The sequence below is a fragment of the Pholis gunnellus genome, assembly GCF_910591455.1.
Source record: "Pholis gunnellus genome assembly, chromosome: 4".
NCBI lineage: Eukaryota > Metazoa > Chordata > Actinopteri > Perciformes > Pholidae > Pholis > Pholis gunnellus.
In genome coordinates, this window is record NC_136530.1 from 22,310,266 (window position 1) to 22,327,582 (window position 17,317).

The following is a 17,317-nucleotide window of genomic DNA, read 5'->3' on the forward strand; positions in this document are numbered from 1 at the left end:
TTAATGTGTTATTTATTTTTTTTCCTTCATGAACATCGAGCAATTTTCGGTCGAACTGAATTCGTTTCCCATCAAATACTTTAACAGCCGTGACGTGAAGCCGACCTCGATTAACGTTTCGTTACATTTTGTCGTCGAAAGAGTCTCATTTTCTATTTGTCATGCAGATGTATCTATTTAGAGTCGGTGCGCTCTTAGGATAATAACATGAATCCGGCTACAACGGTGAAGCGTTGAATCAATAGTAAAGGTGACATTGGGTTAATTATCCAGCAGCTAAATGAATCAGAACCAGATTTTTTTTATTGCTAAAGCAAATAAGGCCTCGATAAAAAGACGATGAGCGCTGTACCAGTAATAAACCAATGCAGCATTTATCATCACTGCAAAATAACAGTTCAACATGTCTGTGACTCCATCTATCTTCTATTTGCTGTCGCCTCACAGTTGTACCGACAGTGAGTTCAAAGTGCAGTTGATATGGAGGTGAAGCTCGTCCAGATGGCGGAGATTTTTCTCAGGAGAACTTGATTTGGGTTTCTTCTTTTTTCTCTCTTACCTCTCGCGGACTTCTCGGGTTTCACGGTCTCTCTCGGCCTGTCGAAGGACGCCAGCGCCACATAAATCACACTTTACTTTATAAACCCTCCACTCTCTGAAGTGCGGCCCAACACACACACACACACACACACACACACACACACACACACACACACACACACACACACACACACACACACACACACACACACACACACACACACACACACACACACACACACACACAGAGAAACACACTACTCCCCTGGACATGCATTTCTAATGTAGAAGCCATTTCTGCCGATGCCTTAATCTCCACTGGCTGCATCTTGTCATCTTTCTTTGTCATAATCCAGAGTACATTTCTTTCCACGGGGGACCCCCCCCCTTAAGGAGGTTTGACAAGTATTATTATTCCCCTTTTTTTTTTAAATGAAGCAGTGAGGTGGATCATGTGAAAACGTGGAGGAGCATAAACAACCTGAAGTTCAGTTTGCACTGTTCTTTGCTGCTTTACATATTTCATTCAAAAGGTTAGTACGCCTACTACTATATCAATAAAGAAAGAAATGCCATAATGACAAATCTACTCCGGTAAGTACTTTACTCAACATAACAGAAATGCACTTAAAGTATCAAAGGCAAAAGAAGCCATGATGCAAAATGGCCCTTTTTCTATTGTTGTATACTTAGCTTACATGCTAGATTTGTATTATTATTGATGCATTAACATGTAGGCAACATTTTAGTGTTGTAGTTGGTCGAGGTGGAACCCAATCGTAAAGATAAGGCCCATACCTCCTAAAATTGTATTTTCTCAAAAGTGGAAATAAATCAATAAAAAGGTTTCAGACAGAATAATGCAGGTTGCTGCACAAAAACTATGAAAAATAAAAAAAATGTATTTCAGAAAAAACTTGAAACAAGTTGATCTGCATTGATAGTGTGGAATATATTTACAGCACTGGCAGATTCTCACTTTAAAAAAGAAGACTTAAGTCTAAGTAATAAAATGAGAACACTAAAGGAAAGAACCTGAAAAATGTACTTCAGTACTCAGTTACATTCCACCAGGGGGTTTTGTGGAACTTTAGTCCTTTTCAATCCAACGTCTTGATAAATTGGTCAAACCTGAGCTGAAGTCTGCTCGGAGGGACTTCAAACGTGACCTTGGAGGTTGTGCGTGGACAGACAGGACGGTGGTCACTCTCCCACTCCGAGCTTCTACCTACCGACTAATTAAGAGCGCTGCGTTTTACGGCCTCTCCTTCAGACGGCCAGATGTGACCGGAGCGCAGTAAAATCTCAAAGCGGTTTACAGAAACACTTACTGCACTTTAAAAAAAAAAACGACTTGCAAAAGTGATGAGAGTCCCAAAGTGCTCCCTGGGTAAAATTCCTTCCAGGACCACAAGCTCCAGACCTGCAGAGAACTCATTATTTAAACGCTAAAATGACATAATGCACGAGGGGAAAATACACTGGTTTTAAGAGTTTATTTTAGTAAAATATCATACTGTAGTGTATATCTACACATCACCTCTTTAAATATTTACCCAATTTACATAACTATTTATATTCATGTAGTTTGCTGCACATACAAGCAGGCACACACACATACAGGTTACCGTCACATTCTCGTCATGTATTATTGTCGACACATTGTGCTGCCGGAGAAAGTAAACTGTGCAGAATGGCATGCAGCCCAAAGCATCCGTACATACATTACCAGGTATCGTCTTACCATTCAGGAGGCCCGCTGCTCCTCGGCTGCACTGACAAGACGAGAATTAGCTTTGAGAAACACGAGCCCCGCGCCCGTCAACAACACACAAGACAGGAGGGTTCATGTTTGGAACACAAATGGATCCGGGTGCCTCCTTCCAGGAAGTAAGCGGGGCCCATCTTTCATTGCTGCCCACAAAGAGACAACAATCGAATAAACAGTCATCTTCTGAACGCAACCTTTCTGCTCGGAGAGATAATTGACATGTTTATCCGCATGTGTGGAAGTTTTGGAAGCGCACGAATTTTAAAAAAGCGACCGATTGAGGAGAACGGGTGCAAGACGCTCTGATTCACTCTGCAGCTCATTGTGATCGGGTCTGATCCTGCAGGTACGCTGGGTGTTGATCGCAATCTATCGATACCAGTGTTGATATCGTTTCACCAAAATAAATAGCTTAAACTTGACAGTTCAGTAAAATATTATTTTATAAACCACTAATAAGCAACAGCAAATACCTTTTGAAGGACAAGCAATACCGCCCAGAATATCATTTGTATAAACTAAATAAATAAATGTTTGTAATCTACGAATCTGCAATGTCACAAAAAGAGAAGCGCCGATACAACCTTTCTCCCCCGATCCCAAACCAATGCAAACGCTCTCTTTTACCCCCCCGACCTTAAAGTCTGTGAAAGCTACGTCACTGTTGGAGCTTGTGGGGACAAATACAACAAAACTCGATATCTGTGACACCAACAAACCCTTTAAGTTCACGTGTTGGGTTGGTTCAAAATGGAAAGAGTCACAGAGGTCAGAGGACGTGCTTATTACTCTTCTCAATACTCAGTCACCAAAACATATCTTTCCCAACCCTGAAATGTGCACGATCTGACTCATTTTGGCAGATACCAAAAAAGATTTGAGGTTGGCCACCCGGCCCTGGACGTTACAGCGTCGAGCACCACGTCCTCTGGCCGAGAGGATTATTGGAAACATTAGCGTTACTGTATTACTTTAATCCCTACAGTGTGATCATGTTTTCTGAGCATCAGGAGGCTGCAACTCCGCTCTGAACAGAGTTTTGTAGTGTTTGACAGTCTTGTTCAGTCTTTGGGGGTTCAGTCATTGGGGGGTGCTCTTGCCGGACTTCCCCTCCGTTCTCCTGCATCACCGTCTCTTCCTCTGCGGGTCTACAGTCTTTGGTTGATTGCACCGTTCCCTCCTGATCCGCCACGTTGCCCTGCGTCTCCACGCAGCTTTCTATCTTCTTCTCCTCCTTCTTCTCCTCCTCCTTCTTCTCCTCCTCCTCCTCCTCAGTGGTTTGAAGCTGCAGCTGCTGCATCAGCTCCTCCAGCTTGTGGGCTTTGCGCAGCTCGTTCTGCTGGATGATGGCACAGAGGTGCTCCGTCAGCTGCTCCTTCGCCTCAGTCTTCTTGTGCAGGTCCAGCTTGGCCGTCACGTACTCCACCTCCGCCTTCTCATAACGCTTTCTGAGAAGATAAGAGAGAGAAAACGTTAACAGAAACTCAGTAACAGGGCTGCACAATTGTCTCATTTATACTCTGAAGAATTTCTCGCTTTTACATGATTAATAACCTTCATTCTGACGGTAGGGTGTGTCCTTTCATTTACAACATGCAGAGTGCACATCATGCAATATATTTCTCTTAACTTAAAACAATCCAGCAAATGTATTCAAGATCAGAGAAAACATATCTGACCGATATTAAATCCAAAACACTGGTGAGAATATTGAATAAGTGCACTGAGGAGCACGGTTAGTTGTAGTAAAATGAACTGATTAGTTTCATTGTTAATCGATTATCATGTCATTGTTTCAATCATTCACCTAGTTTCTGGTTTCTTTATTCTATATTCATTTACATTTGAATGTATTTAAGTTTTAATTTACATCTAAGACAAACAGACAATATGAAGATGTTACTGTTGAGATCTTTCATCAGTATTTTCTGAACAATTAATTCAGATTGATTGGTTATGTCTCGATCTCCGTGGTTGGGTTTTTAACATTGAAGTTGTTTGGTACAAACTGAAATATGAGTATCGTAAACTACAGAGAATTGACAGAATCAGAATCTTGTTTACCAAAATTTAGCATTTTAGAGCTTTGACTTCTTTTGATCAATGTAAAAATAATGTGGGGGGGGGGCATTAAAAAAACAAGTATCGTTTTGGCATCCGTTTTAAAACTAAGGTAGCTCCTCCCACAATGTCTGAATGCAGAAACGTTGTTGTAATTGTGAAGAACTGAACATCACATGCTGTTTAGAAACATTGCGGTGACTAAACAATGATGTCACCTCTGGGAGGTTTTACGCTGTACCTATAAGCAAAGCCTCAACAATTGATTATATCAACATAATCATAACAGAATCCAGCGTAATGAGTGTGTGAAGGTCCGGTCCTCTTCCTGCTATACAAACATCTGTAATGCACAGTGTTCATGACGCTACACAAGCTACAAGGTCAAACAGCTTTCTGGATCAATGTTGGCAGAAAAAAAACAACACGGATTATAAAACTATTCAGTCTGGCTGTGGAAGTTTAATGCTGCTGATTAACAAGTGAGGAAAAAGAAACGATTGAAGATGTTGCTAATTATAGATATCATTTAAATTTTATATTCAGCTTTTAGTTGTAATCCTGCTTCGTTCGTCTCTGCGTGTTGAAGCAAAGTGAAAGACTCCCCAGAACATCTGAGCAGGGCTGTGTCTGCTGAAACTGGTTCAGTGTTTCAGAACACATGTGGATCACAGGTTTACGTGAGTACCGGTAACAAGCTGCAGGGGGCAGCATTTACACTGGATGTTCACTTCATTACCTGTCACTTTGATTCGTTACAAATCAAACGCTCACAGTGCTGTTTAATCACGTTTTAGTTATTAAAATCAGACTGACTGGTTCGTCTTTCAAACAGGAATATGATTTAATAAAAGCCTGAAAGCTTAGTGGCCGTTCATTTACATACGACTTATTGTTGCTGTTGCTACATGTTGAAGTGTCTTTGAGCAACACAGTCTGCCCCAAAACCTCAGGTATTTCAACATGGATTGATATTAACTCAATTAGTGGAGCTGTTGCTTCCTCCATCAAAGTGTGCGAGTTCAAGTCCGACTGTGGCAGGTTGTTGACTCTTTTACTTCCAGCTCTGTTAGGGGCCCTGTTCACTGTGGGATTCTGGTCGGATCCTGAGGAGAGTTCACAATTGAGAGAGAAACGTGGTGAAATATCTGGCGGTCAATTGAAAGTGGTGGTCCTACATCTGGATCAAACACGAGAGCGGTGCAGATCAATGACGAGGTGAAGACGGGTACTTTTGAAATATTTACATTGTAATGCTACAATTCCACCATTCGCCTCATCATTTGACCTCCCGCAAAACTGAGATGTTAAAGTCTGATAAAGACCGTGACTACAATGTTATTAGACTCAATGATGCAATGAACCTGCGAGATCACCATTATCACGGTGTGTAGGGGCTTCTGAGAATACGATACGATATAGAGCTGCCTGTGTATTACAAGGTAACACGACAGGAGTTCAGCAGAAGCCCTATTTCTCACACTTGCTTCAATGAGGACTGATAGGAGCTTACCGCCAGGGGAGACCGGATTCCTCAATCGTTGACAGGCACAAAATATTCAAGTTTTTGCCTTTTCCATATGCAGTCAGGTTGCTCCCGCGGTGCAACCTTGTTGTCACCGTTCTACTAGTTTTGCCATGTGCAAGACCATAGCTTGATAGTGGAGCTGCTGCCTCATTGTAGTTTTAAATCATAAGATAAGAACATGCACTTTGTGTATATTCTCATGTTGTCTCTCTACCTGGCAGCGGAGTACTCCCAGCTGGCTTGTTCAATCTTTACACGCAGGATGCCGATGTCATTGGACACCATGTCATCGAGGGCCTGGAGCTCCTTCTGGATCCTCTTCAGCTTCACTGCCTCTGCCTGAGTCTGTTTGGACCTGTGGACAACAACAAACTCTTGAGGCAAATTTCATTTTTTGGCCCCAATTTTGGTTTTACTTTCATGATAACATTTGAATCACTACAGCACCGAGACAGCCATGCTTACTTCTCAGCGATGGTTTTTGTCAGCAGAGCCTTCTTGAGCTTATTCTTCTGTTCCATTATCTTTTGCTCCTGCTGCAGTTGCTCCAGACGCGTCTTTTCTCGCCTGTGATCAAACACACAAAAATGCTTATTAAATAAAAAATAAAACAAAAAACGAAATACACACTATGAAAGGAGTTTTGGGTCTGAAATATACATCTCAAATATGTACATTAAAAGGCGGTTTGACTAAGATGATGATAATAACTCATAACATTCACCGTATGAAGGCAAAATGTAACATAAACCTTGAATGGCGTGGAAATGGTTGAATCTTTGGTGCAACACATGCTTATTTCATAATAAACGTTTCATAAATGATTCAAGCATCAGTAGCATCTCAATAATATCCGTACATGTCCAAATTTAGGAATATCACAACACTTTGGGTTCAGTGAATAATAATAGTGACCTAGATTTTAATAAATCTACTTTAGTGTTGGCCTCTCACTCTCTCTCATCGGTCACCTTCATTTGGTCACAGATGAAAGAGAAGGACACAGACTTTTTCTCCTCGTGTTTGCACAGGTAACAATATGAAACTGAATCACATAATAACGTATTGCCTGCAACGATCCCCAACGGGTCAAAGCCTGGACATTAAAGCATCACAATGAAGAACAGCTGGAATAAAGACCTTAAGTCACTAGCCTTGACAATAGGAAACAACGCAAACCAGACTTTTGTTTACAGCCAACGAAATCACAACAGTGTGTGCGATATAAAAAAGATATACTAACAGTGCCACCTCTTGTGTCTCCAGCTCTTTGACGGCCGGGGTCTCCTCCTCTGGAGGCGGCTTCATCTCGGGGGGTTTGTGCTGCACCCCCTGATTGACAGCCGGAGCTCCTGTTGGAGGGGCTGCGGGCTGAGGCTCAGGATCTTCTTTCGGCGGCGGTTTGGTGAGCTGTTGCTCCGGCGGGAGGCAGAGAGACGCGGCTCCAGCGGTTTTTTGAACGGCTACCTGAAGGGCCCTCTCCCGCTGTAACTGCTGCCGACTCCGGTTGGCTGGAACCGGTTTCCGCCCGCGGGCTGCCGCTGCAGGCATCGCTGAGTCTGTTAATGCATGCGGTTCAAAGGTTTTTATTGAAAATGAGTCAGACTTAATGTTAAGTGCGTTTAAAAACAAGCCAATAACTGTGGCAGACTAAGATGCTAACTTGTCCGGCTAACATTAGCAGTAAGAAATGTTACCTTGCTGCTGCATCTTCCGAAGCTCCGAGTCAGAAAAACCGGCCCAGCCGCTCATTTTACAGCGTCACACCTACAATGCCTCAAAAACACAGCAGCAGGTATGCATATAGAAAATATTGATCTTATTGACTAAACATAATCATTCTAAACTACTAAATATAAAGACAAACTCTATGAAGCTTTAACCACGACCGCCATCTTTGTTTACTAATGCCACGTCAAGGACCCAGACCGGTGACGTTGATGTTCTAGATATTGCCTGAATGAAAAAAAACACTTAACGCTAATAAATTAATGAATACACACGTTATCTCTTAAAATTCTGGATAGTTACATACATTTTAGAATTTATGTTAATTTATAATGCATCTTATTTGCACATACTTGTTACTTTGTAGGTGACAATGCAGAAGGCATTTTTGTGGTGTGCCTCATAATAGCTCCACAAAACTCTTTTAAAAGTATCTGTGAAATAATTGATTTGGTATTTATGTGCCAACTGTTTATGTACACGGCTTCTGATGTTCCAAATCATGCAGGGTGTTGATTTAAGTTTCCATCCAATTTCTGCTAAATGTTTCATTCAGTGCCTCGCCTAGCTCTTTTCTTGTAGATGGACTGCAAGGCCCAATCTGAGGCCCAATCCCAATGTCAGTCAATCTTACTGACATCACCTGTTACATGGTTGATTGGTTGTACAATCGAGGGTATTTATTTTATTGTTTTTACTTGCTAATTTATACATCTTCCAGGCTCTTTCCTCACAAGATGAGAGGTAATTTCAAATAATCTACTTACACGTTTTTGTTAAAACAGCTTCAATGACAAAATTAAATGTTTGATAAATAAATCTGTGTAATATAATCTCTGCTTGTATTCCTCTAATTTCATGTGTTTTTATGTTCCATCTTTAATCCTTAATGTTTCTGAGTAAATGTAATTTGCCAGGCTGAACACACAGGTGCCATCCTCTTCATTTACCTTTTTTTACGTCTCCATGCTTCCACTGATAACCCCATGCCTTAATGTGCTCCCTATTTGTGAACTAGGTTTTTTATTATAATACAGATATTTAAATCAATTATAATTAATAATCAGTTAATCTATCTATTTATCCATTCATTGACATTTGACGTCCCATTTTTCAAGTTAATTGTTAAATCCTAAATTTCTAGCAAGACTGCAAAATCAGTGCATTAAATAGCTTTTTATTTCACATTTAGCATTTTGTTCCTCGCTGTGCAACTTTCAACATACACACTTAAGCTTTGACCAAGTGCACTTGACACCAAACTGTCTCATGATTTAATTAAAAAGAAACGTTTACCTGGAGCCCAGTTTATAACAGAGGACGACGATTAACAATTGTTTCGTTGACTTTAATGTGACTATTTGCTGTCTCGTACATTTTTTTTAATTATCTCAAGCTGCATTACTCTAAATCTGCAGAGCAATATGCTAAGAATCAGGAAGAGGATAGGAAAACACAATTTGCCTCGAATGTGTTTACTGTTGGAATTTCTTGTTACACGTTGAGTGTATGTTAAGAACAGCATCGTCTTGAACAAGGGCTGGCGAGGGTGTTACTTCAGGTACAGCAGTGAAGATGAAATACGATCAAGGAAGGCTGCATGGTTTGAGGATTCGATCCATTAGCTTGAAGTCTGATCAGAAGCCAGTTTCCTGCACAGAGATTCACAGAGTAATACTTCAGGATTTAACAGCTCTCACTCATCTTCCGTCTACATGATAATCAGGTAAACAGTAGAGTTACACAGTTCCCTGTATGTTTTTGATGTATAGCCTCTGCACAATGTTGTACCAATAGAGGTATGAGGGCTACATATTTTCACGCTTAACATGGCCTTAAAACAAGTTCCACCATTTATCACTTGACAGCAGGCGTATTATGCCTGGTGAGTCCCTTGTGGAGGTGGAGTCTATGAACAGGAAACAGGACAGAAGGTATTTCTGAGTCCATATGATTTGATTTGATTGCTTCCTTTACCACTGTCATTCAGCGCACACCATCACACACTGCCTTCATTCAGCTCTATATTCCATCGTTGGGTCATTTTATAATTGACTTTGTAAGGACTCCTCGTTTCTTCCAGTAATTGGTCAAGGTACAGACATAAAGCGTGTCTTTTTAACCTTGGCAGCACCGAGGAGTCAGAGCGATGCAAAAACAATGACCTCTGCTTGGCAACTAATAAAAACTGGCCCCCACATCGTTTTTTGTTTTTTTTGCATCTTGTGGCCAATTATGTGCAAGTTAAAAGGGGAAACACCTCAGGACGGCATAAATCGCCGGCAGAGTGGAGACAGGGCCTGGCATGGAGGCCAGATGGACAATGAGACAACCACTTTGGGTTCAGAGCGTGTTTCTGCTGCCGCGGCGTCGGGCCGAGGATGGGGCGGCCTTGAATCCCTGATTAGTGAGCGCCAGAGGGGACCACATGGCTCATTATTGGGGTGACCTGCGGAGGCACACAGGGCGAGAGGTGGGGTTAGAAGAAGTGTATGAATCCCCCCTGTAGGAAAGAGTGGAACTGATAGGAGAGAAGGAGGTTACCGTGATGACTGCGCACACAGTTCAGAAGTTCAGCGTGTCAGATCTGTCGTCAACCTGTGTCAAGACGAGTCTTCTAAGAACCAGAGAAAGTTCATCCTCTCTGTCATACAGGAAGTGGACATCAATTAAAGTTTATGTGTAATTCGAATCCAATGCAAAATACGTAAATCGACAAACGTTTGGTCCTATTCTGTGTAAGGAATGGGAATTTAGGAGATCTATCTCTCTGAGGATTGACTGCTCGTGGCGGTGGATGATTTAACACGAGCAGTAAGCGTGCACGTCACCTTTGTTCCCCCCAATACGCTCAGTGAAGCCCTAAAGCCCGGGGTGCTCAATCAAACAGGAAGTGCCGTGAAAAATAAACAGCCAATCTGAGGAGACATGCATCAGAGAGTCGGAGCCCGAACCAAATTGAGGATGATTAGGGGTCAGGCCGTCGCCGTGGCTCTGAGCTGGAAGCTGGAGGAAGTTCTAATTGCCGTTTAAAAAAAAAAAGTCTGTTTGCCGGGGTCCACGCTGACCCCCGCCCCAGTCAGAGCACCTCCTCTCCCCCTCAGCTGCTGCTCTGAATTTGTTCTTTAATTTCCATCCCTGACCTCTCGTCCCGCCATCTGCAGCCAGTTTGCAGCACCAAGCGGCGGCCTGACATCATGCACGCTGTTTCCCTTTATCTCTAACTCTCTTCACCCTCAGCATGTCCCTCAAGTGTCCTGTGTATTTCATCACCCTCCCTGTTTACTCTAGAAGAGAAAGAGCTGCTTTGTCATCTCTTTTTTTCTTCTATTGACGTTATTAAGCTCTCAGATCTTTGATTTATCCCACTTATTTTATTCCAAGATAGCGCAACACTTAGGCGTTATCTTGGATCTATGTATCTCTTTAAGTTGCGCTTTTCACTCTGTTTGACAATGTCACAATGTCACATTTGTCACATGCGACAAATGTCCCCTGACAACCTTATTCTTGTCAGTATTGAGGAATTGTTGCTCTACCAAAAAAGTAAAGATAACACATTTCCTGAATGAAAGGGCAACCTAGGAAAATTTGGATAAACATCATTTTAAGATTAATAATAATATGCCAATCAGTTTTTTTTCAATCAAACCTAATTGTTTACGAATCCTGATAATCTCAGGAAACTGATTATTACTCGGTTGTGGGAAACTTAAAATCACAGGAAAACCTTCAACTCAAGCTCGAACAATCTTTGGTGTTGATGAGGTTAAAATGTTCACAAAACTACAGATATCATCACTTAATTCTGCTAAAGCCAAAGGCTATCACACCTCAGAATAAGGGCCTCTCTTGACCTGCTCTTCCATCGTCACCGTTTCCTCCAGACTTGGCTCTCGGTCCGTGTCGTGCCAACCTCACGCCAAGCCCTCTTAATGTTCTTGGAGAGTGTCCCTGATCCATCTGAACAGAGGTCTGTGCTGCAGACTCTGAGGAGTCTCACCTGTAAGGGGGAGAAAACAGGACAAAACATTGCCTCTCTGTCTCACCTGCCTCCACTCCTCTATTTCCCCTGGCAGTCCGTTCAATGTGCGGGCCCTTTTGTATGTGCCGGTGAGCTCTTTGGACAGTGTTCAGGCTTTCAACGCTTTTCAACGGGCCCTTCAACAGTCTGACGTTCAGACTCGTCCCAGGAGCCGAGCCCCAGATAGCAGGGCGGACGGGTGGAAGTCAGTCTGGAGTCGGGCTGTCAGTTTGGGTTGAGATGGAAAATACAGTTAGATAAGACAGACACTCAGACACAGAAAGAAGAGGGCAGGAGTAGAACGAAAGGACACAAGGGAAGTGGAAAAAAAGGAGCCCGGAGGCATAAAGACGCCTCCATCCATCACAGGGATCTCAAACAAACTGCAAATGTGAACTCTCTTTGGGATCCTTGGTTTCTTACCGAGAGTCAGATGAGAAGATGGACACAATTAATCTCTGTGGGTCCTGTAAAGAGATCAATCCCAGCATAGCCTGGAAACTGCCTGACCTGATCAAAGTGTCTCTCATCAACTGCTAGTTGCATCTTGTAAAATAACTTGGCTGCCTGGTCTCACCCCAAAAAATGTTCCAATACCGAAGGCAAACTATATGTTTCATATCAAGCAGTCTCTTGTAGTCGGGCAAATTATGACTGCTGTCGCTGAGAAGCAAAGTCAACGAAGCAAACAAGATGCAACTTACAGTAACATTTTTGAGTTTGAGTTGGTATAGGTATACTGTTGAGAGGCTAGCAGCCTGCTGCTGGCAGCGTTTGTGCCAAGTTTGGATCAACATATGGGACTACTATTTCTTGCCAGGCTTGGTATCAGTGTGCCTGTAAAAACACAAACCTGTGCTCAACAGTATCTTTATAGCTGGAGATGCTGCACAGAAGTACGATTGTTGGACAACATAGTGACAAAAGTCAAACAAACAAGAGATAACTTGTGAATAAGTAAGTTTTAGATGTTGGTATGTGTACTTTTTTATCTTAAGACAAGCAAGCTGTTTTCCATTGGATCCAGTCTTTATGCTAAGCTAGGCTAACCATGTCCTGACTCCAGCTCTTCGCTGAACACACAGACATGAGATTGACATTGATCTCACTCTCAGAAGTAAAGCCAATATGTATACCACAAAAAAGCAATATTACTCTATTTTTGATCCTGTATTTAATTATTGCGGTGCCTTTTACATACTAAGCCCTAAAAACAGAGCCGAGATCTGTGATTAATGAAAATGACAGGGAGCTGGAAACACTTGTTGATAAAGGCAGGTTATTGGCCGAAGAGTGGGAGTGTTTTGACTTTGCATTGACCTCGGCTGAACCTGACTAAACCGAGTCAGAAAGTTTGGGACTTTTTAAACAGGCAATCACACGTGATGACAACTGATTCATTAGGCCTCGAGCTGTGCCCAGAAAGTCCCCATAAAAAGACCTCGATCGAAGTCTTGTTGAAGCTCGTTAGGAGGGCAAATGTGGTCTCGCACACCAGAGCTCAAATAAAGACACAGCTGTCTCCGGCATGGCCTCGAACAATTTGGCCGCCGAATCAGGTTCTTAATCAAATTATTTTTAGCTATGGCACATTTAATCCGCTGTTGTTTTATTCATTAGCCGTTCCACAAATTTATTGTGGCTCTGGCGGCCTCGCAGTCTCTCATCTCAGCCATTTCCCAGAGTGTAATACACACACATCTGGTCCCAATCAAGGAGAGGGAGAGAATGCCTATTAGCAAACCTTTGGCATAGGTACATTGTGAACAGTGGTGCCCCATCTCCCCTGGAGTTTCTGGTAGTTTTGAGCTGTATACAAGCTCTCACTCAGCTCCTTTGCCACGCCCTTATTACCTGATTTCACTAGGAGGGAAACAGAATGAACAGTGGTCGTGGATTTGGGCTTTTTTTGGCAGTGCTGGAGGTAAGGAACCCCCCGCTGAGAGCAGAGTGTGATTTATGACACAGAAATGCAGAGTTAATCACATTAAACCCAAGTATGTGTCGTGTGTGTGGATATGAAAAGCAATAATGACTCATTGTTCCAAACAAAAAGAAGCAGTGATGATTACGCTAATTTATGACTTTCCCTTGTTGGGCCTTTTTATGTTCTTCATAAACAATTACATAAAACTGATTTTTAAATCTGATTTTATTAGGATCACTGGATTGGAGATGGAAAACAACACAATTGGTTGGGACAAGAGGTCACTCCAAATAGATGAACAGAAAGCATTCCTGTAAACAAGCTTTTATTAAAAGTAGAAGCCAGTCGGTAAAAGATCACCGATGTTGTTTTGTCTTTCAAACATCTGTTGGGATTTGAAAGTGTTTTAATTTGTTTGGATTTGTTGTGGAGAGAATAAGCAGGGTGGAAAGATTTTAAATAAATGATGAGAAACATCATGAAGTGAATCCAAAACAATGAAAGTTTTGATGGTGATGAACTCTCAACCGCCCTAACACCACCGTGACTAAAACCACAACCACCATCACACACGTAAGTCATTCCCCCGAACCCTAAGAGGACGGTGGAAATGTCCACACTTTCACCCTCTTTCATAACATGTCCTGAATTTACCAAAAGAATCATAATAATTAAATAAATAAAATATACCCTCACTTTGTCCTAACTTCCCAAGATATCCTAACTTTACCACACATGTCCTATATTTCGAAATGTCCTCACTTTCCAATTGGTCCAAAAAAAGCCTTTACTTTCCAAAATTGTCTTTAATTTCTTCCCTCTTGGGAATATCCTCCCTTTGTTCTTGTGTTTTCTTCACATAAACATCCTGACATTCCAAAAAGGTCTGTACTTTCCAAAATAGCCTCACTTTCCCGAAAATGTCTTCTAAAAATATGTGTACATGGAAAACCTGCAAGTCACACTAGACAAAAGCCAGATGGATGCAATGTAAATGAAATGCAAAATTAGAAATAGAAAAGCATGCATCCACTTACTTTGCCAGAAGCACAATGGAAAATGACACTCACTATATATTTGTGTTCTCAAGTCATTAGTCCATTCCATCTTGTCTTACATCCTCTAAAGTATTGTCACCCAAAACTAAGAACTTTTTTCTACTACTACTTTTTTCACTGTAAGCAATTTTATTTTCATACATTTTACTGCTACAAGTGTTTTATTGTAACTTAATTGAGTATTTTTTATATTGCCACATTGCTGCTAGACGAGTACGTCTTCCACAGCTTCTACTTGCTGAACAAATATCCGAAAATTAAATCTGAGGAGATGGTAAACTGGAAGGTACGATGTGAATTGTCTCTCTCTCTCTCACACACACACACACACACACACACACACACACACACACACACACACACAGAAACTGATCAAGACATCCTCCCACAAACACACAGTTAATCAGATCCAGGGGCCGACTCGTCGAGCTGTTCCCCTCAGAAACCACCTCCATATTTTGTGGGTCTGATTCTAAATATCCCGACGCTTTTGACTCTGGGTGACGGATTCCTGAACTGCAACATCAAACCACAACAGGCCAGCTGATACTGATACTGCAGGACTGGGAACGTCGTGGTCTGATGCCATGGGAACCAGTTATGAAGATCAGCACACACGCGCACACACACACACACACACACACACACACACACACACACACACACACACACACACACACACACATTTGCACTGGTACACAGGCATTCAATGGAGACAAACAAACTGCACCAGGACTCATGTTGATGTCACTCCAAGTACACATCATGTATCATAATTCCAACTCACATACTTATGTAAGAAGGGCTCCGAGCGCGCTTTAAAGTATGCGTGCTGAATGTCAGCGTGCACATTTGTTCAACATTCATGCATGGTCTCTGCTTTATTAAGTGTTGGATGCTAAAATCAGTTTGTGAAAAATAATTAAAGGACAAACAAGGAAACAGAATGAAAGCAGAATGTGGCATTGTGGTTCAGTTTGTCTTTCAAATGTTATGTGTTACATTTCACTTTTTTTTGTTCTAATTGTAGGAAGTCTTTAGGAAGGTAGTTGCCATCTGGTTTTTGTTGTCTCGTCCTACCTTCTTTAGATATCACAAAGATCATCAACCAGATATTGCAGCCCGCGTCTGATTGTTTTAACGATCCAAACAGGTCTGGTGTGATGATTATTGAAAAACAATCGAGCTTTGCAGGCCACATCAAGATGTTTTCTGTATTTCAGAACAATGGCGTACATTGTTCTGACATATTTTTTGCTTGCCATGACTAACGTTAAGTCGGCTGCTTCTCCCACAGCTTCTGTCAACTGAAAATGAGGGCAAAGTGCCCGCCCCTCCGCCAAACAAAAGACAGCCAACATGAACACAATGACAGACTGAACAAAGTAGGCAAAAAAAACAACAAAGAAGCATATTCACAAGAAGAAATGTACCTTAACCCCAAGGAGGTTTGTGAAAGTGAAAAAACTATTCTTTGCTACTTCGACACATTTGATGTAAAGTGAACTGATGTTGCCGAGTTATCATGTGAGAGAACGATAAGTCCCTTTGTGTGACCAGCTTTAACGAGCCTCTGCAGTCGAGCACAATAGACAGATGAGTAATTTGATTTGTGCCGTTTGTTTATCTAATTTGAGTTACGGCCTCATAAATGTATCTGCTGTCGCCACCACAACAGTGTTTCTAAACGCTCGTCTTAATTTATTCACAAAATGAACCGTTTGAAATCTGCGGCCAAACTCTTTCATCAGTGCGTTTGTTGGTGTTGATCGTTTTCTCAAAGAGCTTCTCCCTCTCTGCCTCTTGGTGACATGATTATCACGGCACCACATCAGAGCCCCGCTGCTGTTATATGTCTCACATTTAACATAAACACGAGGGGTTACCATGGGGAGGCGGGCTGGGCTGCCCGTTGGTGCCCACTTTCTTTCCTATCATCATCATCATCATCATCATTATCAGGCACCTCAAACGTTACGCAACACTCTGTTTTCCGCCACAGCGCCCGCCGGACGACCCTGACTTATTATTTATGTCGATCAAACACTGCAACTTTTTCCCGAATCCAGTGGGTCCAAAACTTCCCAAATGTCGAAACCGCTCCTGGTGTGATCTCGTCCCTTTTGTGGAGAGAGTCGCTCTCTTGTGCCAATGTGACCTGAGCTGACTCCATCGCATGCTTTCACTCATTAGGACATGTCTACACTACATTTGAAAATGCCTTTTATGTGTCACAGTCATTTTCCACGCTTTGCATTTTCACATTGTTCTCTTGAAGAAGTCCCAAACAACAAGTCTTTCACCAGCATCTGGTACAAACATGGTGCGTTCCTCTTCTCGGTCTCTCAGCAGGATGAGGCTTTGTTCCGTCTCCTCCGACTCCCTCTGTGATCTTATTATTACTATTAGTTAGACTTGAAATGCAGCCAATCACACAATACAGGTGTTGTCAATAATATCTCATATTATTTTGGCTGACTATCATGCATCATATCTTTTTTTTCTAATGTATAACAAAACAACTTGTATGAGCATGAAAACTAGTGTTGGGTGGTTCCGTAAAGTTTGTTTTCGATCCAATAGGAGGCAAGAACAGGTCCAGCATCGCCTGTATCGATTCTGATATCAGTAATGCTCTTATCGAGCATTAGGCATTTGTTTTTAGTCTCCTGTGCATGTT

The 17,317-nt window shown here is 42.0% G+C and overlaps 1 protein-coding gene across 1 annotated transcript; it reads right to left on the reverse strand.

Moving 5' to 3' along the window:
• Positions 1–2,085: 2,085 nt before the first annotated feature.
• gorab (golgin, rab6-interacting) lies at positions 2,086–7,792 on the reverse strand. Its single transcript, XM_079158419.1, has 5 exons — positions 7,598–7,792; positions 7,144–7,459; positions 6,366–6,467; positions 6,115–6,255; positions 2,086–3,759 (listed from the first exon to the last, which is right to left on the reverse strand). Exons 1-5 carry the CDS (start codon positions 7,650–7,652, stop codon positions 3,318–3,320), a joined length of 1,056 nt encoding a protein of 351 aa, XP_079014545.1. The 5' UTR covers positions 7,653–7,792; the 3' UTR covers positions 2,086–3,317.
• Between the last annotated feature and the right edge of the window lie 9,525 nt (positions 7,793–17,317).